The 25645-nt window shown below is 42.0% G+C and overlaps 1 protein-coding gene across 1 annotated transcript in view; it reads right to left on the minus strand.

Annotated features, from left to right (window-relative positions):
* LOC126250363 (cytochrome c oxidase assembly protein COX18, mitochondrial) overlaps positions 1-25645 on the minus strand; it is a 79595-nt gene that overhangs the window by 51917 nt on the left and 2033 nt on the right. Inside the window, exon 2 of the mRNA XM_049951559.1 lies at positions 23577-23714. Within this exon, the coding sequence (XP_049807516.1) occupies positions 23577-23714 (138 nt within the window). The remainder of the gene's footprint in view (positions 1-23576; positions 23715-25645) is intronic.

The raw sequence follows: 25645 nt of genomic DNA on the forward strand, positions 1-25645 counted from the left end.
GCTTGCTTTGCACTCGATTCTAAGCCGCAGGCGGTTTTTTGGATTACAAAAACCGGAAAAAAAGTGCGGCTTAGATTCGAGTAAATACGGTAGTTCAAAATGATATAATTTAACCACAAATTAAGTGGACACAGTTGGGTGAAACAGTCAGAAATGTTTTAGCCTTATCTGTATATTTCTTGCAACGGGAAAGGGATTAATGAGCCATAATAGCAATGTACTAACACACACACACACACACACAAATTGTACTCGGGAGGGCACAGATATAGTGTGTGTGTGTGTGTGTGTGTGTGTGTGAGAGAGAGAGAGAGAGAGAGAGAGAGAGAGAGAGCATGCACCTATTACTTCATTTTTCATGGCATGTCTTACTACAACCTACTCTGAAGAGGCTTACATTTTACTAATGTAAAATGAATCAGTATATTAGTCAACAGTAATTAGAAATGTAGTGTTGAGTTTTTCCAAATAGCAATTATGAGGCAGTCAACTTAGTGGTCTATCATAGCCTTTTGAGAGGGCACTGTCAAAATATACAAAGAGGTAATAAAGTGTCTCCATGGGATAACAAACGTCCAATGAAGTAGAACATTACTGTACCCACAGGAGAATGCAGAACTGTGTGCCACCTTTCTGGCTACTGGAAGGGCTGTGTTGACACAGATAGTATGCAACTCTCTCCACATGTTCAACATGGAATCTAGACATCCATTACAAACAGTAATACAAACATACTGGCATTGTAGTGCATGAAAGGGAAAAGTGAACACCTAGATTGGAGGCAGTATCAATATTGTTTGGTTCTCTTCATTGGCAAATTTAGAGAACAGCATTTGAAGCTGACTGCTGTCAACATACACTACGCGTAGGGACCACGAAGGTAAGATACGAGAAATTAGAGCTCATACTGAAGCATACAGACAGTCATTTTTCCCTTGCTTTATTTGCGAGTGGAACAGGAGAGGAAATGACAAGTAGTGGTACAGGGTACCCTCTGCCACACACTGTATGGTGGCTTGTGGAGTGTCAATGTAGATGTAGAAGTGCAGTATTTGTCTGCTGCCTGATGGTCATCATGGTTCTAGTATTGGAAGAGGATCCTCCAACCTATTTTCCAGCCCTACAGGTAACATTTCAGCTATGGCTTCCTTTTGATAATGCACAGGCACACTACATCCACCTAAGGATTACTTCTTATCAGGACACAGGACTCAAGTGACTGGAACGGTTGGCAGTATCTGTTATATGAACCCAACTGAGCATGCCTGGGACCACTTACAACCTGCAGAATGTCTTTACAGTAAATCTCCTCACACTGGATGACCTCAAGCCATGAAATAGTGGGACAGGCTTGTGCAACAACGTGTCAACAGCATTATGGATAGAATGCAAAGGAATAATCATATTACAATAACCTAGTGGAGTGATATAGTCCTGAATGTTACCCAGTGGCAGATTTCAACTTCACAGACTTGCACGTCAAAATAGGCTGTCTTTATTTTGGTTGTTGTTGTAATCTTCAGTCTGAAGACTGGTTTGACGCAGCTTTCCAAGCTCTTTATCCTGAGCAAGCCTCTTCATCTATGAATAACTACTGCAATTTACATCCTTTTGAATCAGCTTACTGTATTCATCTCTTTGTCTCCCTTTACAATTTTTACTCCCCAGACTTCCCTCTAATAATAAACTGGTGGTCCCTTGATGTCCCAGAATGTTTCCTGTCAACAAATTCCTTCTTTTAGTCAAGTTGTGCCACAAATTTCTATTCAGTGTACCTTCATTAGTTAAGCGATCTACCCATCCAATCTTCAGCATTCTTCTGTAACATCACATTTCAAAAGCCTTTATTCTCTTCTTGGCTAAACTGTTTATCATCCATGCTTCACTTCCATACATGGTTACGCTCCATACAAATGTTTTCCGAAAAGTCTTCCTAACACTTAAATCTATATATTCCTCTACCCATTCCTGCTTAGCAATTTTGCACTTCCTGTCAATCCCCTTTTTTAAATGTTTGTAATCCTTTTCGCCTGCTTCATTTGATGATTTTTAAATTTTCTCCTTTCATCAATTAAATTTCTTTTGTGTCATCCAAGGATTCCTACTAGGCCTTTTTTTTCTATTTGATCCTCTGTTGCCTTCACTATTTCATCTCTTAAAGCTATCCATTTCTCTTCTACTGTATTCCTTTCCCATTGTATAAAACTCCTTCTGAAGCTCTCAGCAACCTCTGGTTCTTTCAACTTGCCCATATCCAATCTCCTTAACTTCCTACCTTTTTACAGTTTCTTCAATTTTAATCTACATTTCATAACAAATAAATTGTCATCAGAGTCTCTTGAAATGTCTTACAATTTAAAATGTGGTTCCTAAATCTCTGCCTACCCATTACATAATCAATTTGGAACCTTCCGGCATCTCCAGGCCTCTTTCATGTACACAATCTTTTCTTATAATTCTTAAACCAAGTGCTACTGACGATTAAATTATAATCTGTGCAAAATTCTACTAGGTACCTTCTTCTTTCATTCCTTTTCCCCACTCCATATTCACCAACTATTTTTCCTTCCCTTCCTTTTCCTAATATCAAATTCTAGTTTCCCATCACAAATAAATTTTCTTCCCCCTTAACTATCTGAGTAATTTCTTTTATCTCATCAAACATTTCTTTCATTCATCATCTGTGGAGCTAGTGGTATATAAACTTGAACTACCATGGTGGGTGTGGGCCTAGTTTCTATCTTGGCTATGATAAACGATTCATGATGACGTTCACAATAGCTTACCCGCATTCATTGGTAAACCTACTCCTGCATTACCCCTATCTGAATTTGCACTTATAACATTTTATTCACATGATTATATGTCCTGTTCCTATTGCCACTGAACTTTACTAATTCCCACTGTACCTAACTTCAATCTACCCATTTCCCTTTTTAAATTTTCTAGCATACCTGCTTAATTAGGAGATTTCACATTCCATACTCCGACCAGTGGAATGCATGTTTTGTGTCTCCTGATGACAACATTCCCCTGAGTAGTGTCTGCCTGTATACTGGAATATGGAGACTATTTTACCTCTGAAATATTTTACCCAAGAGAATGCCATCATCATTTAACCATACACTATAGCTGCATGCCCTTGGGGAAAATAACAGATGTAGTTTTCCATTGCTTTCAGCCATTTGCAGTACCGGCATAGCAACACCAATTTGGTTGATGTTACAAGGTTCAGTCAATCATCCAGACTGTTGCCCTTGTAACTACTGAAAAGACTGCAGCCCCTCCTCAGGAATCACACATTTTTCTGGCTGCTAAAGAGATATCCCTCCATTGTAGTTGCACCTGCAGTACAGCTATCTGTATTGCTGAGGTATACAAGCCATTCCACCAACAGCAAAGTCCATGGTCCTTTTTTTAGTTTACATTCTAAAGTACAGTTATTTCTTATTCTTTTATTCACTGTTTCCCTACAATCAACGACCACAGATATTCGCATATATGCAGATGGTGCAAAACTTTTTTTTGAGTAGTTTGTGTGTTGCTACTTCAATGGAAAAGTGTTGTTATTTGAGCACACCTCATAATGTAGACAGTTACAATTACTTTACCTAAAGTTAACTTTAGCTAAAACTTTAAAGGATATTTTATAAAGTGTCTAGAAAAAGGATTCATCTACTAGTACCAAGCAGACAACAAAATGAGTCAGCTGAATATTTTATCAGAGACATGCACACTATAAGTTACTAATTATGTGAAACTATAATGTAATTGGACAGATAAAATATCTACTCACCAAGTGGTGGCAGGAGAACACACATTTAAAAAAGAAAAAAGGTATTACGTATGCAAGTCTTCAGAGCCAAAGGCTCCTTCTTCTGGCAGAAGGGTTGAAGGGGAAGGAAGAGGGGTGAAGGAAAAGAACTGGAGAGATTTAGGAAAATAGGTACAGTTCAGAATAATAACCCAGAATTGTGGGTCAGGGAAGACTTGCCAAACAGGATGAGATGAAAAGACTGATTGTTGGAGACGGCACCAGATGAGATTCGAAAACCTGAGACCTTATAGGTGGAAGACCCGGTAATATGCAAGACATTGCTAAAACACTGTGAAAAGCTAAGCACATTTTATGTAGTAGAGGTGGGAGGGCGACGGCCAAAAATAGACAAGTCAGAAAATGAAAGGTGTAGAAAACTAAAATGGAGTAGTTACTGTGAAAAAATGCTGAGACAAAATAAATTAATGTAAATTAAGGCCAGGTGGGTGGCCAGAACCAAGGTCACATTGTAGTGCTAGTTTCCAGCTGCAGAGTTCTGAAATTTAGTGTCTGGGGGAAGAATCAAGGTGGCGCGTGTGATGAAACAGGTACCGAGGTCACAACTGTCATGTTGTAGAGCAAGCTCTGCAACAGATATTGTGTGTTACCAATATATACCCTCTGCCTTTGCCCATTAATCGTAACTGATAACTTTGTGATAGGCATGCTAATGTAAAAGGTTGGAGAGTATTTACATAACAGTTGGTATACGAGTATGACGTCTCATTTCACAGGCAGATTTCCCTTTGATAGTATATATTTTGCCAGATGCAGGGCTGGTATAGGTGGTCATAGCAGGGTGCATGTGGTAAGTCTTGCAGCAGGGAAGGTCACAGGGGTAGGAGTCAAATGGTAGGGAGATTGGTGCAGAAGGGGCATAGGTTCTGACAAGAATATTGTGGAGATTGAGAGAGCGGCAAAAAGCTATTCTGGATGTGGTTGGCAAAATCTCACACAATATGGACCTCATTTCAGGACATGATTTTAGGAAGTCATGGCCTTGTCGAAGTGATAATTAATACATTCAAGACTGGGATAATACTACGTGACAAGTGATATACTCCTTTTTTTGGAGGGCTCAGCAGTACCAAGATTGGATGTGCTGGCCCATGAAATCTGCTTTTGAACTATGGTGGTAGGGTAATTACATCCAGTGAAGGCTGAGGTGCGAATGATGGTGTATTGCTGTAAAGAGTCTTCATCTGATCAAATACGTCTGTCTCGAATGCCAAGGTTGTATGGGAGGAAACATTTGACATGGAAAGGATGGCAGCTGTCAAAATGTAAGTACTATTGTTTGTTAGTAGGTTTAATGTGGACAGAAGTGTGTGTAGGTGTCCTTCAGTGAGGATGAGATCAACAGCAAGGAAAGTGGCATGGGATTCGGAACAGGACCACATGTAATTTAAATGGGAGAATGTATTTAGAGATTCCAGGAATTTTAACAGGTCAGTCTCAACATGAGTCCATATAGCAAAGATTTCTACACTTCTGCCAAACAAATGAGTCTTTGGCTCCGAAAGCTTGCATACGTAATACCTTTTTTCTTTTTATATGTGTGTTCTCCTGCCACCATTTGGAGAGCATATTTTTTATCTACCCAATTACATTAGACTTTTACATAATTACTAGCCCATAGCGTGCATGTCTCTGATAAAATATTCAGTTGACTCGTTTTGTTCTCTACTTCTTACTAGTAGATGAATCCTTTCACTTGACACTTTAAAAATGATCCTTAATTTCAGCTAAAGGCAGCTTTAGATAAACTAATTTTAATTGCCTTCATTATGAGGTGTGCTCAAATAACAACACTTCTGCACTGAAGTAGCAACATATAAACTACTCAAAACAAGTCAAACAGGCACACCATCAACCACCACTCCTCTCCTACAAACCAAGCTTGGTCAACCTCCTTAACATCCCCACAGCCTTCACCGCTGCCTCCCAGAACAACAATAACTGAAAATCACAAGAACCAGTCACAACAGTACAGCGTTCTCAACCTCTTGTCTAAGGCAATGTCCCCTCCTGAACTATCTGTATTAGCCAAGGGTCTCACTTTCAGTCCTAAATGTGCATTTAATCATGCTGCTTTGGTGAAGGACCCATTTTCCTTCACACGTATCAGCTGGAAATATTACTTTGCAACCCAATCCCAAAACCTTTCCAACAGCAAACTTGACATTGAACCCTGTCTTGAACAGTTCTGACTATGATCCCAACTTGATCGACCACCACTACCTAAAAATCATCCCTTAAAAGCCTTCCAAGTATTCCTCACATCCAGTATTGATTCACAACCCTTCAACACCTTAGTGACACTCTCCCACAGGTCAAACACACCCGTGACCATTCGTGTTGCTCTTCTCTGTGTATGTTCAACACCTCCTTCTAGTCTTATTTGGTATGGGCCCCACACTTTTGAGCAATATTCTAGGATGGATTGCAAGAGGGATTTGTATGCGATCTCCCATGTAGACTGATTGCATTTCCTTAGTATTCTACCAATAAACCAAAGCCTGGTATCTGCTTTACACACAATTGAGCCTATGTGATTGTTTCCTACTAAGTGTTACCTCGAGCATTTGTATGAGTTTACAGCTTCCAACTGTGACTAATTAATACTGCATTCATAGAATATCAAGTTTTTTGTTTTTGTTTTTTGAAGTGCACAATTTTACATTTTTCAACATTAAAAGCAAGTTGCCAATCACTGCACCACTTTGAAATCTTATAAAAGTCTGATTGAATATTTATATATTTTCACTCAGACTGTAATTCATTGTAGATATCTGCATCACCTGTGAAAAGTCTGAGGTTACAATTAGTATTGTCTGCAAAGTCATTAATGTAGAACTTTAACAGCAAGTGAACCAACATACTTCCGTGAGGTACAGCTGAAGCTACTTCTACATATAATGATGTCTCTCCATCCAAGATAACAAGCTGCATCCTTTCTACCAAGAAATTCTCATTCCAGTCACATATTTTGCCTGATACCCATGTGATTGTACTTCTGATAATAAGCATAGGTGTGGTACTGAGTCAAATGCTTTTCGGAAATCAAGAAATACTGAATATACCTGACTGCCTTGATCCAAAGCTTTCAGCACATCAAGTGATAAAAGTGCGAGTTGAGTTTCATGTGATCTGTTTTCAAAATCCATGCTGGTTGGGTCATGTTTGAAGAGGTTGTCTTTTAGTATTTTTTGGCACATTCTAGTGTTGTATATCAATTTTTCAAATTTGCTTTTGAGTGTTGTTACTGTGTGAACAGACTGGTGTAGTGCTGTTTATCAGGCACTGTATGTTACTGTTGTGACTCGCCGATCATTCAAAGCCCCGCCACGCAATTACGCGCGTCCTCTATGTGCGGCGCTGTCTGCCACCCATGCAGCAGCTGCGCCACCTAAGCGGCCAGCCGAGCAGTGGCCGCTAGACTGGGACTCAGTGCTCATTCGAATGCTAACGTGTACACATGTCTTGCTTGTCAACTTACTCTGTGACTTATATGTGTTGTGTCGTTCTGAAATATATGTGTTAAACTTGACGTTATAACAATTGGCGACGAGGTAGTGGATTTTTCCTTTTCACCATTGACCCACAGGGTTCCATGGCTACTGTCGAGCAACTATTGCAAAATCTCCTTGAACAGCAAATGCTTCTAACAGCGGCAATTCGCGATTTCATCGCGGCTTCAAATGCGGGGCGTTTCTCATCGTTGGCTATACCTCCTTTTCCTCCTTACGACGGGACGGCGGAAGACGGGTCTGATTATGAAAAATGTTTTCGACAGCACTTCTAGGCATTTCATGTCATGGACAAACAACCATGTAAGTCTCTGTTCCTTTCCTGGATTTCACCTCAAATGTATCGGTTGTTGTCGCAATTGGCTCCACCACTGAAGAACATCTTCAAAATCTCCGCACACTTTTTCATGTCTTACAGACTGCCGGTCTTAAGTGTAATCTTCAGAAATCACAATTTTTTCAGGCGTTTATCACCTACTTGGGGTTTCAACTCTCTCGGGATGGTATTCGTGCGCTTCAGCAAACTGTCGCTGCGATCGATGCCCTTCCTCGCCCTACATCTGTTAAGGAACTGCAGGCCTTCTTGGGGAAAATAGCATACTATCACAAGTTTATACCGTCTGCGGCTTCGGTGGCTCAGCCGTTGCATCGCCTGTTGCATAAAACGTGCCTTTTCACTGGTCCGCGTCATTCGAAGCGGCTTTCCAGAAATAGAAGACTATGCTGAAACAGGCCCTGTGCCTGGCTACTTATCGACCTGGCCAACATCTTGTTCCTGCCACAGACGCCTCTCAATACGGGGTCAGTGCAGTCCTTGCGCACCATTTTTCTGACGGTTCGGAACAACCCATTGCTTATGCCTCCAAAACGTTCACGGATGCCCAACAAAAGTATTCTCAAATTGAGAAAGAAGCTTTGGCCATTATTTATGCTCTTCATAAGTTTGGTGTTTTTCTCTATGGCTCGAAATTTCATCTTGTTGCGGATCACAAACCACTTGTTTCCTTGTTTCACCCATCAACGTCACTTCCCGACAAGGCTGCACACCGCCTGCAGCGTTGGGCTCTTTACTTGTCTCGTTTCAATTATGAGATTCATTTCCGGCCAATGGCTCAACATGCAAATGCTGATGCTCTGTCTCGCCTTCCCATGGGTCCTGATCAGGCATTCGATAGGGACGAACTTTTGTGTTTCCACCTGGATGTTGCCGAGCAGTGGGTTGTGGACGGGTTCCCCATCACTGGGGACAGGCTGGTGGCTGCTACGGGTTCTGACCCTATCCTCTCCTGGGTTTTACGCTGTATTCAGAAGGGTTAGCCAGATCGCCCATCTGCTAAGACTTCTGATCCGTTGCGGAACTACTACACTTTGCGCTACCGCCTCACGGCTAGGGATGGTGTTATCCTCCTCTCCACTGACAATGCTTCGCCGCGTGTTGTGGTACCTGCGTCTTTGCATGCTTCGGTCTTGCGCCTCCTTCACCAAGGGCACTGGGGTGTGTCTCGCACAAAATCTCTAGCGCGCCGTCATGTGTATTGGCCTGGCATCGACTCTGAAATAGCACACATGGTCGCTGCCTGCGGCCCTTGTGCGTCACAGGCCGCTGCCCCGAAGTCATCTTTGTCACCGTGGCCTTCGCCTGAGAAGCCCTGGGAGCGCATTCATGCTGACTTTGCAGGACCCTTTTTAGGTACTTATTGGCTCCTCGTAATTGACGCCTACTCTAACTTTCCTTTCATTGTCCGTTGCACGTCGCCTACCACTGCGGCAACCACCAGTGCTCTCGCCCGCATTTTTTCTTTGGAAGGCCTCTCCTCTACTCTTGTTACTGATAATGGTCCGCAATTTGCCTCTTCCGAATTTGCGGATTTTTATGCTCGTCACGGCATTATGCATGTCACGGCCCCGCCGTTCCATCCACAATCCAACGGTGAGGCTGAACGACTAGTCCGCACATTTAAGGCTCAGATGCGGAAATTTCTGACTTCTTCTGCTGCTGATGATGCGCTTCTCCAGTTTCTGGCGTCTTACCGTTTCACCCCCATGGGCGACCAAAGCCCGGCTGAGCTCTTACATGGCCGACAGCCCCGCACGCTACTTCATCTTCTGCGGCCTTCCACCTCACGGCCGCAGGTGCCTTCACTTGGCTGGTTCACCGCCGACGACCTCATCTGGGTACAGGGATATGGCAGGCGGCCAAAATGGAGCCCGGGCCGCATCTTAAGACACCGTGGCAGACGCCTGTATGAAATCCAGACGGACACGGGTGTTGCAGTGCGTCATTCGGACCAGCTTCAGCCTCGTGTGCCAACAACGCCTGTTCCGAATGCCGTTACAGCACCTTTGGCTCTACCTGACACTCGGGATCTTGGCATCTCTCAATACTCACAACGCAGCCCTCTCACCATCATCGCGATGCCAGCACAAGAACGGACGCCACCAGGAGACGTGCCCATGCAGGAACCGGATGACCATCCTCTGTCAGAGCAAATCTACTCGCCTCCTCCTCCAACTGACGCCGAAACATCGCCCATGTCTCCTGTCATATCAACTGGACTTGCCGCAACGGGCAGATTGGTGCATGGGGCCCCAGCAGATTCGTCCCCTACGTCTCCTATCATCTCGACCCGTTATCATCGGGGACACTTCCATCCGTACGGGAAGCCTCCTCCTTGAGACTTTACGGCGAGTCAAACAACGCATATGGACGTTAGCCATCTCCAGGACACCTCCATCAAGACCAGTGCAACAATTTCAAAGGGGGGGAAAGTGTTGTGACTCGCCGATCATTCAAAGCGCCGCCGCGCAATTACGCACGTCCTCTACGTGCGGCGCTGTCTGCCAGCCATGCAGCAGCTGCGCCACCTAAGCGGCCAGCCGAGCATCGGCCAGCCGAGCAGCGGCCGCTAGACTGGGACTCAGTGCTCATTCGAATGCTAACTTGTACACATGTCTTGCTTGTCAACTTACTCTGTGACTTATATGTGTTGTGTCGTTCTGAAATATATGTGTTAAACTTGACGTTATAACAGTTACTTATATATTTAGTATTGAAATTGAGCATTTGGAGCTTTTTTACTGAATTATTGTTGTGCTAATGATCATTGGCTACAGATTTATTTTCGGCTTTGGAATTGTTAGTCTGGCATGTTGTTAATCACTGGACAACAGCTTACACAGCAAAATCAGACATTTAACGATTTTAAGAATAGTATTAGTCAACAGTTCAATGAGATGAGCAAAACTATTGGCACTGAATTATCTGACGAACTATCCGGGAAGTCGACAGAGTTAGGTAAACAACTAAAACAATAAATAATTACCAACATATCCCGCAATATTAATATGTTAACGGAAAAAGTACCATCTGTAGACGATAAACAGCTACAATTTGCAGGTGAGTTACAAAACCTTAGTGAAGCATATTCTCAAATTCAGGAGACGCAATCCCAAGTGGATGCTTCGGTAAAAAATGTGACGAATGCAGTCAGCGAGCTGCAAGACGTATGCAAAAACTTACCTACATAAATACAAAAGTTAAGTCTAAGAGTAGACCAGTTAAGTTTAGAGTCAAAATTTGCCAAAAAAACAGGGAGATAAGATATGTGCAGATATAAAGGAAATAACAGAAGAAGCTGAAGCCAGGATGCTGGATAAGGGCAGCACCCTTGCTGAAAAGATAGTGTCCGAGTGCATAATTTATGTAGATACTGTAGAAGCAGCTCTTAAGGAGAAAGAAAGTCAACTTCTAGCTAAAATAGATCAAGGTTTAAAGGAAGTAGAGGAAAGGTTACGGGGTAGTATTGCTAAAACCACTGACATTCCAAAACAACATTTGACGGAAAACAAACCCATGCTTTTAGAGAAGTTAGATACTTTCGCTGGACACCCACAATAGCCTGTCAAAGGAAAATAGTGAAGGTTACAGAATGCAACAACACTTGTCGGCAGCTGTCCCTGTTAAGCAAGCACAACTGCCATGTGCTATGCCACAAGTGAACACAAACACGACTGTCACTGACAGCGCGGCGTGTTTGTTAACATTACTTGCAGATGACACATTACTTAGGCACCGACAATTTCCGGTATTTACCTCTGAAGGGAAAAGAACAAACCCTGTGGTCTTTATTAGACAATTTCGAAATGTTTTACCTTGTCCCTGGACCGAAGCCCAGAAAATTAGATTTGTTGTTGGATACACACAGGGTGACATTCTACTATGGGCTACTGACATGGCGGAATGTTATCACTACTATGGACAGTTTCAGAGAGCCTTTCTGGATAAATATTGGTCTGAGGCTGTACAAGAGAGGCTCAGACATGAAGTATTCAACCCACCTCCATTCAATAGCAAACACGGAAGCTTAAGGGGCTATTTTGAAAAATATTTGAATCAAACCATATACTGAACAAACCCGGTATCTCAAGCAGATGTGCTGATTTTTTAAACAGCTGTCTTCCTGCCCGTCTTAGGCAAGAACTTATTACCATTCCAGAAAACGAGACCGAATACTGTCTATCTGTACTGGACAATAGATTTGATATACGAAAAGAGGCCAGTACAACCCAAGCCAGTTAATATGCAGATAGTGCCACCAAAATTTACAGACCAATAAGTAAACAACGGATTCGTAGTACAACATGGCTGGCAACCTTATCCCACACAGACCTATGGTAATGGTAATGGCAATCACAACGACAATGTACAAAGCCATAAATTCAAGGGTGGATACGAAAGAAATGGGCAAAAATTTAACAAAAACAACTACAACAGCCTGTGAATATGTACAGACACAAGCTACCGCCAATAATCAGCCAACCACTTGGCAAACGCAAAACAATACTGAACAGCCGAATAAACCACAGACAGCGGGATTCGGCCAGCAAAATAGTGCACATATGCCACATAACGCGCAAAGGCAAAGAGAATTTGAGTAAAGAGCTTCATAGGACACTAATCGGCATAATCAAACACCAAGAGTCCATATAGAGGAAGTTACACCTAACCCAGAGACCGATGCCATCGTGAGGCCGGAAAATTTGAACTGGTCACGGTAGGCCCCCGTTCTGTGACCACTGAGGAGAGTGGGGGCACAAGCTTGATCGACACTTGCTTTATCAGATACTATCAAGGTAGGTATAACCTCTAAGTTGTATATATGAACAATAATATTAGATTTAGAATGCTGGAAAATCACATTCCAGAATTTATGTTGTTAGGTGATAAGGAAAATTTTTGTTTGTGTTTTTTCTTATATGTCAAATGTGTAAACAATAAGCTGAATGGATGCAACAAGGAAGAATTTTACTTTTATGTGCCTAGAGACGACGATGCCATGTGCATGGCCCAGCTGTAAACAAATAAACGAACTTGGGAAATGCATTGTAGCACGCAATGCAATAAAAACTCACCGTGACGTAAATACACTCGTGCTCATAAATTAAGGATAATGCTGATACATGGTGAAACAGCGCTCTGGTGGGTGGTTTGCGAGTTTAAATCACCTCGGGGTATGACCTTGCAGTGCATTTGACCTGCGGTTGTCGCACGGTGGCACTGGCAGCAGTCCACATACGCAGAGGTATGTTGGTGCATGTCAGAGTACGGTGTAGCGAGTAAGTGTGCAGACGTTATCAGACGTGCTAATGGTGACTGTATGTTGAAAATGGCTCAAAGAACACATATTGATGACGTTATGAGGGGTAGAATACTACGGTGACTGGAGGCTGGTCAAACACAGCAAGTCATAGCACGGGCCCTTCGTGTGCCACAAAGTGTGATCTCAAGATTATGGCAATGATTCCAGCAGACAGGAAACATGTCAGGGTGCTACAGTATGGGATGTCCACAGTGTACTGCACCACAAGAAGACCCATATCTCACCATCAGCGCCCACAGACAGCCATGTAGTACTGCAGGTAGCCTTGCTCGGGACCTTGCCGCAGCCGCTGGAACAGTTGTCTCTAGACACACAGTCTACAGACGACTGAACAGACATGGTTTATTTGCCCAGAGATCTGCAGGATGCATTCCACTGATCCCTGGTCACAGGAGAGCCCGTAAAGCCTGGTCTCAACAACACACTACGTGGTCATTGGATCAGTGGTCCCAGGTTATGTTCATGGGCGAGTCCAGGTATAGTCTGAACAGTGATTCTCACTGGGTTTTCATCTGGTGTGAACCAGGAAGCACATACCAACCCCTTAATGTCCTTGAAAGGGATCTGTATGGAGGTCATGGTTTGACGGTGTGGGGTGGGATTATGATTGGTGCACGTACACGCCTGCATGTCTTTGACAGAGGAACTGTAACAGGTCAGGTGTTGCGGGATGTCATTTTGCACCAATATGTTTGCCTTTTCAGTGGTGCAGTGGGTGCCACCTTCCTACTGATGGATGATAATGCATGGCCACACCAAACTGCCATCATGGAGGAGTACCTTGAAACAGAAGATATCAGGCGAATGGAGTGGCCTGCCTGTTCTCCAGACGTAAACCCCATCGAGCACGTCTGGGATGCTCTCGGTCGACATATCGCTGCATGTCTTCACACCCCTAGGACACTTCAGGAGCTTCGACAGGCACTGGTGCAAGAATGGGAGGCTATACCCCAGCAGCTGCTCAAACACCTGATCCAGAGTGTGCTAACCCGTTGTGAGGCCTGTGTACGTGTGCATGGTGATCGTATCCCATATTGATGTCGGGGTACACGCACAGGAAACAGTGGCATTTTGTAGCACATGTGTTTCGGGACGTTTTCTCAACTTATCACCAATACCGTGGACTTACAGATCTGTGTTGTGTGTGTTGCCTATGTGCTTACACTATTAGTGCCAGTTTTGTGTAGTGCCACATTGTGTGGCACCACATCCTGCAATTATCCTTAATTTATGAGCATGATTGTAAGTGGTATCAGAGAAACACAGCGCATACGCACCAGACAGACACAGCTAAGAGTGTTGGAGCACCCAAAACAAACAAACCGTATGAGCTACGGCCTTCACTAGCATTTGTAAAGCCTATTGCATAGACAGGGACATAGAAAATTGAGGGAGAGTCTATACTACAAGTACGACTGTCTACATAATACACACATACAAAGATAAGCTAGGGAATCATACACACGGAAAGTGACGGTCTATACTACAAGTACGACTATCTACACAATACACACACACAAGATAAGCTAGGGGATCATACACAAGGAGGGTGACCCTAAGCTATGAGATATTTACGTAAGTTAGGCTACTACACTCCTGGAAATGGAAAAAAGAACACATTGACACCGGTGTGTCAGACCCACCATACTTGCTCCGGACACTGCGAGACGGCTGTACAAGCAATGATCACACGCACGGCACAGCGGACACACCAGGAACCGCGGTGTTGGCCGTCGAATGGCGCTAGCTGCGCAGCATTTGTGCACCGCCGCCGTCAGTGTCAGCCAGTTTGCCGTGGCATACGGAGCTCCATCGCAGTCTTTAACTCTGGTAGCATGCCGCAACAGCGTGGACGTGAACCGTATGTGCAGTTGATGGACTTTGAGCGAGGGCGTATAGTGGGCATGCGGGAGGCCGGGTGGACGTACCGCCGAATTGCTCAACACGTGGGGCGTGAGGTCTCCACAGTACATCGATGTTGTCGCCAGTGGTCGGCGGAAGGTGCACGTGCCCGTCGACCTGGGACCGGATCGCAGCGACGCACGGATGCACGCCAAGACCGTAGGATCCTACGCAGTGCCGTAGGGGACCGCACCACCACTTCCCAGCAAATTAGGGACACTGTTGCTCCTGGGGTATCGGCGAGGACCATTCGCAACCGTCTCCATGAAGCTGGGCTACGGTCCCGCACACCGTTAGGCCGTCTTCCGCTCACGCCCCAACATCGTGCAGCCCGCCTCCAGTGGTGTCGCGACAGGCATGAATGGAGGGACGAATGGAGACGTGTCGTCTTCAGCGATGAGAGTCGCTTCTGCCTTGGTGCCAATGATGGTCGTATGCGTGTTTGGCGCTGTGCAGGTGAGCGCCACAATCAGACTGCATACGACCGAGGCACACAGGGCCAACACCCGGCATCATGGTGTGGGGAGCGATCTCCTACACTGGCCGTACACCACTGGTGATCGTCGAGGGGACACTGAATAGTGCACGGTACATCCAAACCGTCATCGAACCCATTGTTCTACCATTCCTAGACCGGCAAGGGAACTTGCTGTTCCAACAGGACAATGTACGTCCGCATGTATCCCGTGCCACCCAACGTGCTCTAGAAGGTGTAAGTCAACTACCCTGGCCAGCAAGATCTCCGGATCTGTCCCCCATTGAGCATGTTTGGGACTGGATGAAGCGTCGTCTCACGCGGTCTGCACGTCCAGCACGAACGCTGGTCCAACTGAGGCGCCAGGTGGAAATGGCATGGCAAGCCGTTCCACAGGACTACATCCAGCATCTCTACGATCGTCTCCATGGGAGAATAGCAGCCTGCATTGCTGCGAAAGGTGGATATGCACTGTACTAGTGCCGACATTGTGCATGCTCTGTTGCCTGTGTCTATGTGCCTGTGGTTCTGTCAGTGTGATCATGTGATGTATCTGACCCCAGGAATGTGTCAATAAAGTTTACCCTTCCTGGGACAATGAATTCACGGTGTTCTTATTTCAATTTCCAGGAGTGTATATACATTATATCTATATATGTATAATATTTACAAATTTAAGTATTGAAAGTACAGTCATTAATTACATTTGATGGACCAGAAAAGTCTTGCTGCAGGTAAACAAGTTTGTATAGTATAAGTAGCAAATCGAATAAGAGGTCACACCATGCCTATAATACACTTTATCTTTCAGATTTATACGGTAAGTAGAGACGCACACATGACATTGAATAAGTTTTGTGATAGCACGACTGCACACTGAAGTGAATCAATATGTGGTTTAATTTATCAAAAGGTATAAGTAGCAATTGAGCCACTATACACTTATCTATGAAGATTTAGTTTTAAGTTAGTATTAAGTTTTTCTTCCAGGGAACAATGCATCGATACGTCCTAAAGTGAAGCAAGATAAATGCTTGTAGAGTGTTAGGTACCATATAAAAGTAAGAAAGGACCGCACCACAAGATAAATATAGTTATAAGTTTATGATACATATCAATGTAATAGTGTGAAAGTACGTGAAGAGGAAAACAGTTTCAGTATGTCACATATCAGGTCTAGGTTGAGCACTATCAAATAATCAAGGGGTCGAAACCAAACTATTGTGAGCGTCGACTACCCATGAGAGAGTCAAACACCTGATTTACACCGAACTTTTTATGCACATTTGTTATTTGCGTGAACACTGTTTTACGCTCATTGCTTGTTGCATGTAGTATTGATGATAATACTCCATATGCCTCAGCATATCCTTTACACAATGAACATAACAAGTAAATATTGAGCTGCACTTTTAAACACTGAATAAGTATTTGATACGATTGGTATCATCAGATCTGAATTGTGTTTATAAACAACAAATTATTTTGCTCTTGGGATCACAGTTAAGCCCAGTAACAAGAAGTAACCGAGCACATAAATGTCTTTCTGTGGAATTACCTCAAGCCTGTAGTGTGCAGATCCTTCCTGGAGAATGCTAGAGAGGCGAGGCCATACATAGTTATCTGAGGTGGTGCATAGTATCTATTTTAGCGACCATTGCTTACTTCTTTAATTCTTTGGAACTGATAAATATGCTCTGACAAGAAGTCATTGTAAATTGAAATGAAATGTACATCAATTTATGCCATAAAGGAAAACAGAATCTATTATTGTATGAATGTTATAGGCAGAATGTATAACCAAATGAGAGTAAAAAGTGTACTCATATAACTGGAATTGAACAATGTAATGAAATTGTAATTTAACAAAATGTACGAAAACAAAATGACAAGCACACTGTAATGTATATAAGCGACAATAATGGCATGTCAGCAAATGAACGGACTGAGTGTATTTTGTAATTGTATTTTTTTAATGTTATTTGTATAGTATGTGGAAAGGACACAACAGAAACTTTATGTAATGCAACTGTATGAAAGACGCTCAAAAACAAAGCACAAAAACATATGAGACCTGGCTGCAAAGTGTTAAGTGTGTGTACGATATAAGTGGGTGTGCACGTGATAAACTAAAGGTGGGAATACTTTGTGTGACATGAATTTTCTGTGTTCGACAATGTAGTAAAAGCAGCAAGAAACTTTCCTTGCCAACGGATGTCGGATGAACAGCTCATGTCCCCACTGAATAAGTGAGAGCGACAAGGTGAAATAAATTCCTCGGGCCACTGTTCTGGAAATCAGTTGTCACAGCATCGAAGATTTCACAGAGGATCATGCCACTGAACACGAGCTTCACGGATTTGTGCAGTGAAAGCTACTGTGAATGCACGAGATGGACACTCTGGCGTTGTACTAAACATGTGAGCACGAGATGGGACAATTTGCAAGCGAAACACAGGGCAGATACTGACTGACAACAATGGGACTATGCGGTTACAGCAAGCACTTGTTATGAAAGAAAACTTATGTATGTAAGTGTTAAAAGAAGCTGACATGCCCGTACACATTGATAACCATACAGGATAATTCCAATGGCTGAAAATAAAGACTATGTCCATTCCGGCCAGGGCTATCAACCCTCAAAAAGAGAAACAAGCTCAGACACTGTGCACCTCTGTAAGATGCCAGTGCATAGTGGGGGGCAAGTGTAGTGGATCACATTATTTTTCCTTTCTTTGCCTTTTCCTTTTATACATGTAAAACTAAATGTAAATTAATGAATTGCTTTGTGCCACAGATAATGTTTTTATACAAAAAATGAGAAGAGATATCCTCTTCAGTTGATTAATTTCTGTATCTTTACCTGTTGGTTTCTGTAAGTGGGTAGCAGGCGCACATATGACTAGCTCCACCGTGCCAGTGTAGATTAAAAATGTGTATTCCAACCATATATTAAAAGTGTTATAAAATTATTAGGAAGGTAAGAGCCCCCCCCCCCCCCCCCACACACACACACACACACACACTCATATGACACTATTCAAATAGGAGTTGGTCATCCCTCTCAACACATCTTATTTATGGCATGAAAACTGATAATAAAAGTAATACAGTACAACATCAATAATTCAAATATCAATCAACCAAAACACTGGTTAAGCAAAAAGAGTTCCAGTCAGCAAATTTAAATATGCACTCCACACACTTCCACTAGCAGATGATAGTTCTTTGGTACTGTAGCTCTTTTCCTCTTTCTGCCTACAGCGAGTAATCATGTGCTTGAACTTGAGCCTCTGATAGTCTCTAGGCAGAAGCATGTGAGCTTCACTTGCGACATCGTGCCGCAGTTGTAACATTCGCACTGGTTCTCAGTGCTTCAGACTGACTGAAGAACGATACTAGTGAATCAAGTTTAGCTGTGGAATACTGAGTTCGGCATGCCATAATATTGGATATTAAAATGAACAGTAGTGGCATCACAAAACTTGCGAGTCAACTTGACAGTGGAGATTGAACCTTACACAGAAAAATGTTGAAAATGGCAGGAAACTGGTATTTAGACTCTTCAGTATACATTTGGTTCATTCAGGTACATACCCAAGGATAACCAATAAGTGGCCGTTTGATCTGTGAAAAAGCCCTTGAAATGAATAAGAAACTTGGGGGGTAACACCAGTTTCAAAGCAGCTATAAGCTGGCACGTGATTTTCAAATTTAAGCATGGAATTAGGGAAGTGGACATTCAAGGTGAAAAAAGTTAGCTGATACTAAAGCTGCTGAATGTTTCAATAAATATTGATAAATGAAGGCTATAACAAAGCAATGTCTACAACGCAGATAAAACTGGTCTACACTGGAAGAAAACGCGAAGTAAAGCCCAAGTTTCCACGAAAGAAATGTCAGCACCTGGTTATAAGATGAGGAAATCTTGCGTCACTGCTGAGATATGTGGAAATGTTACCGGAATGCATAGGTTGCCCTCGCTGACCATATGGAAGTCTTAAGAATCTGTGGTGCTTTACAGGACAAAAAGTATTGTTGGTCATCTACAAGAATCAAAAGAATTTGTGGATGGATTCAAGCATTTTCACAGAATTATTTGACACTATTTATCTCTGAAGTCCAAATGCATCAGCATGCGACTGGTAATTCTGGAAATTTTCACAGAATTATTTGACACTATTTATCTCTGAAGTCCAAATGCATCAGCATGCGACTGGTAATTCTGGAAATGTTTTGTTGTTGATCGATAATGCCCCAAGTCACCCCTCAAAGTTTTCAATGGAAAGAGAAAATGGCAAGATTAAAGTTCCTTCTCTGCCTCCCAATGCAACTTCAGTCCTCCACCCAATGGATCATGGGATCACTGAAAGCTTCAAATGGTATTATAGAAAGGCATTGCCGGGTATGGTTCTGTCTAGGACAGGATGTGGCGGGGGGGGGGGGGGGTGGACCTCGGGAAGTGTACACCCAAATTAATTTGAAGGTGCTGTGTATTTGGCAGCAGAAACTTGAACTACTGTGAAGGACACTACCCTAGGAATAGATTGGAATAAGCTCCAGCCATCAGATGAGCTGATGACTGTAACTGCAGACTCACTAAACAGCCAATTAGTACCACAACTGGCTGGACTGATAAAAGAATCTTCTGGATTTCAAGACTGTGACCAAGAAAACATTCAAACTGGTTGGAATGTGATGCCAATCAACCTGGTTATTTTTACTGATTGCTGAGCATTTTAAATGTAATCATGGTGAAAGCTTTGTGAGATAACATTTTATTTCATGAAAATCATTACATGTACACTTATGACTACACACACAAACCCATTAACAACCACAGAGTAACAGTAACAACAAGGTGCTGCAAATATCAATTTACATTTCCTAACACATCCCCTTAAATTGACATTGACACACAATATGACGTTCAAATATACAGCTACTCCTTCATTTATTTCACAAGGCCACAATTTCATATGAATTTCCCTTTAATTACTTAAGGGTTTTGTAACAGTATGTGCTAACATTTCTTCAGAAGTCAGATGTTTAATATTAATTACACCTGGCTCAACATGCCTCAGTGTCTGATGTGGTCAGCTTCAGTTTTATTAAACCTCGTCAATTTTTTGGTTCCAATTCTGATCAGCCAGTTTATGTCCATAAACAGCTTTCTTCAGCCTCCATACTTTTCCAAGAGCTGCAAAATTTTCTGGTGGAATAGCATATGTTTCTTCATTAAAGTCTCCATAGAGATAAGGGATGATGATATCTATGCAATCAATCTCCATGTTCTCTTGAGCTACCATAGGCAAGAGATACCTAATAGATGCATGACTGACCACCAGTGTGAAGGTTTTTTGATAATTAATACCTTGCACTTGAGAGCAACCTTTTACTACTTGGGGCGCCGTAAATTTTTCTGGTGTACTGCTAGTCCCAAGCTGTATCTTTAATACCCACTTAGTCTTGAGAGGTTGATGTTCCCTGGGTTCCTGTACCACTTCAAATGTGTCATTACAGCCTAGAGTAGAGAATTCTTTTTTCCACTATTTTCATTCTTTGACATGAATGTGTTAATTTAGAAATCCTTCTTCTAAGTAGTAAGTAAAATGGTCATGCATCTCTTGGGTTTTGGTTCTCTGCTTGACATTTGAGATGTAGCCTCGTGTTGAACTCCAGAATACATGTTCCGATTTTCATGTTCCTCATATTGAGATTGAGTCTATTGTATCACTGTCGAAACTGCAAAAAAAGTTCATTATGACAGAATTCAGAAATCTTTTTAGTTTGTCATTGGCATATACCTTTCCACTGTAAGTCTGCAATTTCTCCATACTTCTGCCTATCTGCTTTTCCACCATAACTTTGAAGTTTTTAAATATCTATGTGACCTCAGACTTTTGCTTCAAAAAATAGACAAATTTATATTTGAAAAATAACCAATAAATGTGAGGAATTAATGATTACCACCAGTAGATTTTTGCCACATTATCCTCATTTAGCGGCATTGAAATCTCAGTCAACTTCTGCATACTTCTGCAATTCTCATGTACTAGCCTGTGATGGCATAAGAATAAAATACCTTTTGTGTAGCAGCATTGTTTCAGTTCGCTTGTATTCAAGCAACAGATCCTATTCTTAGGTGATGCTTTGGCAATTAGTTAACCTTCTGCATCATAGATGAGTCCATCTTTTTTTGTTAAACATCACTTTATGCCCTTTACTTACAATTTTACTAACTGAGACCAAATCTGTTGCTGAGTTAGGTATATGAATGATGCCAGACACTTCTACCTCCATAGTGTTATCACAAGTATAGAATGTCAGACCAACACTTCCAGAAGTCTTTGCTACTAAACCACCACCACCCACGCTGCATGGCTTGGTATTATGAAGCTTCCATCCATCATTAGTGTTGAGTCGAGGCAGAAGAATCTAAATACCACATCTCCCTTTCATGAGACTGTATAGAATCTGCTGCAAGAAAGGCTCTCTCTTTTCTGACCGTTTCCTGGTTATATTTCCTTTATAGTTATTTTTTATGACCTTCCTTTTTCCCTTGTGCTAGAACAATATTTAGCATTATGACTGGGTTAGTTGCACATTGGGTTAGTTGCACTTGAAGCATTTGATGATGTACTATAAAGTTTGTTTATTTACACATAACGCCAATTCTTCATTTCCATCTGCATCTTCAAGTTTGACGTCTTGCAGTAGTTTTACTTTAATAGAATCTCTGGTGACATGTGTGGCACTGTTTTAAAGTCCCATAATCAAGGTTGATAATTATCAGGTAATCCAGCAAGGAGCAACATTTTTATCAATTCTTCACTCATCAGAAACTTCATTTCATTTAACTTAAATGTGCTCATTATGATTCGCTTGCATTAGTCATCTTCCAAATTTAATTTTTCTAATTTGCTGGTGATTAACGTTTTAAGCAAGTTCACTGTATGTCGAAGTCCAGAGCGTTTAAACACTTTTCCGAGGCCATCCAAGCTTCTGCTATTATATTTTGTGTCCCTTGTGTGGGAATAATTTGTTTTTTCAATGAAGTGTACAATCCAGGAATGTGGTTCTCTGTCTCTTTTCTTCCAAGAATCATCTAGTTTCGTTGGATCCAAAGGAGAGTTCTCTATAACATCCCATAGTTCAATGTGAACTAAATACACCTTCATAGCAAATTTACACATCAAATAATTGTCTTGGCTGATCACCTTTTCAAGTACTGGAAGTCAAGATGTGTCTGAGCTATTCACTTTTAGGCCTGAACATATAAAATAAATGGCAGTACATATGTGCGAACAATCAACTGACAAAAACAAAAAAGTGATCGGTCATGTGTCACTTATGAAAAGGCTTTGGATTTCCATGCACGACTCCTATTCCTTAACATTTATAAAAACATTGTTTTTATACCTGGTCCTGGGCCCATACCTTTTTGTTGAGCATTTCAAATATAATTATGGTGAAAGCTCTGGGAAAGAATGCTTTATTACACATGAGCACATCACAACCAGAGTTAAAGTAACAAAAAAGAGTAAAGAGTATGCTTTTGATATCAATTTACTTATAATAACACTGATGGCTGATGGAATCATTGCTAGTGTCATTGATAACTAAGACCCTTGTCACAACAAGGAAGAACATGGTGACAGCCATATTGTAAAAGGACCATCCAGTGAGGAAGCTTCTCTCTGCCTTAAGATGTCTATTATGTCGTTTGAAAAACAAGGTTATATTTGCTAGTTATTGTGTTTAAGAGGTATGCGAGATTTAGTAGCTAAAAAGCAAGTCTCAGTTCTGAAGCAAAAATCAATTTTGGACTTCTTTTATAAACTATAGGGCTGCTTCATATGTATAAAATATATATAGTTTTGTGGTTAATACATATACCTGTCTCTCTGTTTCATATTGCTCTCATGATAGTGATACAATTTTTTTTAAGCAATTGGTTATCCAAGAAATCAGTTAGCCAAACACACTCAGTCCCAAAATGTTCCAGTTAATTGATGTTCTACTTTAATATAAGAACCACCTACCCATCTTGAGGATGGAATGAGGTGACAAACAGCCTTAAAAGTCTGCAGAAAATTTCAGATTGGCCTGATAAAGTCTATAAAAATGTTGCATCCACCTATGAAACAAAGCAAACATCACCCAATCAGAATTCAATCATGGCTACTTACTGAGCGGTTATATATTACTCTTGCTTGCTTTTCTGTCCACTGGAATTTTTTCACAGCGTACGCCGTCTCTGCTTTCAATTCCTTTACAATAGCAGGCATTTCTTGAAGTATGTTTTCATATCTGGCTAGTACATGATTCTGAAATCAAATTATTTAAATAAATTCTTGCTGAAAAATAGAGATATCAGTAAGACATGAATTATATAAAGTTACATTTGGATGGAGGAGGACAAAAGGTGAGCAAAGTGACAGAGTGCACTATGAGTAGATACATGAGAAAAACAGCAAAGTGATGACAATGGTGGGGACAGAGGGGGGGAGCAGTTGTTGGGTGGGGGAAAGTGTCGAAAAATGAAGAAATGATGTGGCTGGGAAGCGGTGAGTGAGGGCTTCTGAGTGGGTGAAAGGGATGGAAGAATGAATATGGGAGAAACTGGGTGCACAAGAGCTGTCATGAGGGGGCAATGAGCACAGGATGAAGAAAATGGGTTAGGGTGGAGGAGAGAGGACGAGAGGATGAGAAAAGGGGTAAGGGAGGGAGGGGTCAATGTAAGTGTCTGATTCCAGCCACATGATTTCATGTGACGTCACTACAGTGCAGAGTTTTTGAGTTGGTTGTGTTTGTAGATGTTGTGTTGTTGGGCTTGTGGTGCCCTCTGGTGGTGTATGTGTACATTCTAAGTTTAACATGCCATATTGGGTTCATTTGAGTTTTGGTTGTGACCACGCTAACGTAGCTCTGAGTTTACACAGTCTGTGCGGTAATGTAGGTTGTGGAAGTGTTTTCAGTGGGTTATTAAGGGTTTTTTTTGTTTGTGTGTTTGGCATTTTTGTTAGGTCTTATTGGTTTTGTGTTTGTTGTGCAGAAAGAAGTTTAATTTGTTTTATTGCTGTGTTGTTAAGTATGGATATGACAGCAAAATTTGCGAGCATATCACTATGTTCACAGATGGGTGATGATGCGATGTCTGTCATAAAATTTCTGCAGATGTTTCAACTTATTGCAGAATAGATTAGATGTCACATTTGTGGCAACAACATGAGACTGACAAGAGTTCCGGCAGCTCGGACCAGGGGCACGTTTATGTGGCATTCGGCATGATAAGATCTGTCGGTCAATTAGACGCGATACCTGGTTTGAGAAATGAGACAGATTGACTTGCTCACTTATTATTTTTGTTACAGGTCATCTATAAGTTTTTATGTGCATGAAACTGGCTTAAGTGAGAGAACTGTTTTGAACTGGTTTTCATTTTGTCGAGAGGTTTGTTCAGAGTATGTCAAGTATAGGGGCAATTTGGATGGGCTCAGAGTAGTTGTTGAAATTAATGAATTACAGTTTGATAAAAGGAAGTATGGGAGGGGCAGTTCCTATGTTGGTCTGTGCATGTGGGGGGGAGGGGCTATTATTTAGGGGAGTGGGTATGCCAATACTGTTTTTCGAGTTTTTCAGAGTTGTAGTAAAACACAATTGACACATTTTATTGAGGAACCTATTGAGGAGGGTAGCACTATAGTTTCTGATGCATTTTCGTCTTAAAGTAGTTTCGGGAAGAGGGGCTATAATCATTCAGTAGTTAATAAAAGTATTTAGTTGAAGAATTATGAAACTGAGGCTTATACTAAAATAATAGAGGGGTTTTGGGGGGCAATTAAATCAGTTATAGGGAGGGAGGAGAGGCATTCTTCCAACCTGCTGGTGGAAGTGTGTCCCTGAGAATTATTGTATTTTTCACGATTTTTTAGTGCCATGGGGAGAATGTACAGGCCGAGGGGGGTGAGTTAAGGGGGTTGGGTGTTTGTGGGAAGGTTGTTTTGAGATTATGTTGGAGAGGACCAGTTTGGTTGCATAATTTTTTAAGTGTGATTGAAATTTTTTTTTTTTTTTTTTTTTTTTTTTGGCGGGGGGGGGGGGGGGGGGGTCGGTGATTCAGGTGCACTGGGGTTGTGATTCAGGTGCACTGGGGTTGGTATATGGGTGACAGGTTGTGGATGGTGTGTTAGGAAATTTTTGTTTTTTGTTTTGTTGTATGTGGGTGGTGGCCAACTTATACAGCCGGAGGCTTCTA

This window comes from Schistocerca nitens, chromosome 1, assembly GCF_023898315.1.
Source record: "Schistocerca nitens isolate TAMUIC-IGC-003100 chromosome 1, iqSchNite1.1, whole genome shotgun sequence".
Taxonomy (NCBI): Eukaryota; Metazoa; Arthropoda; class Insecta; order Orthoptera; family Acrididae; genus Schistocerca; species Schistocerca nitens.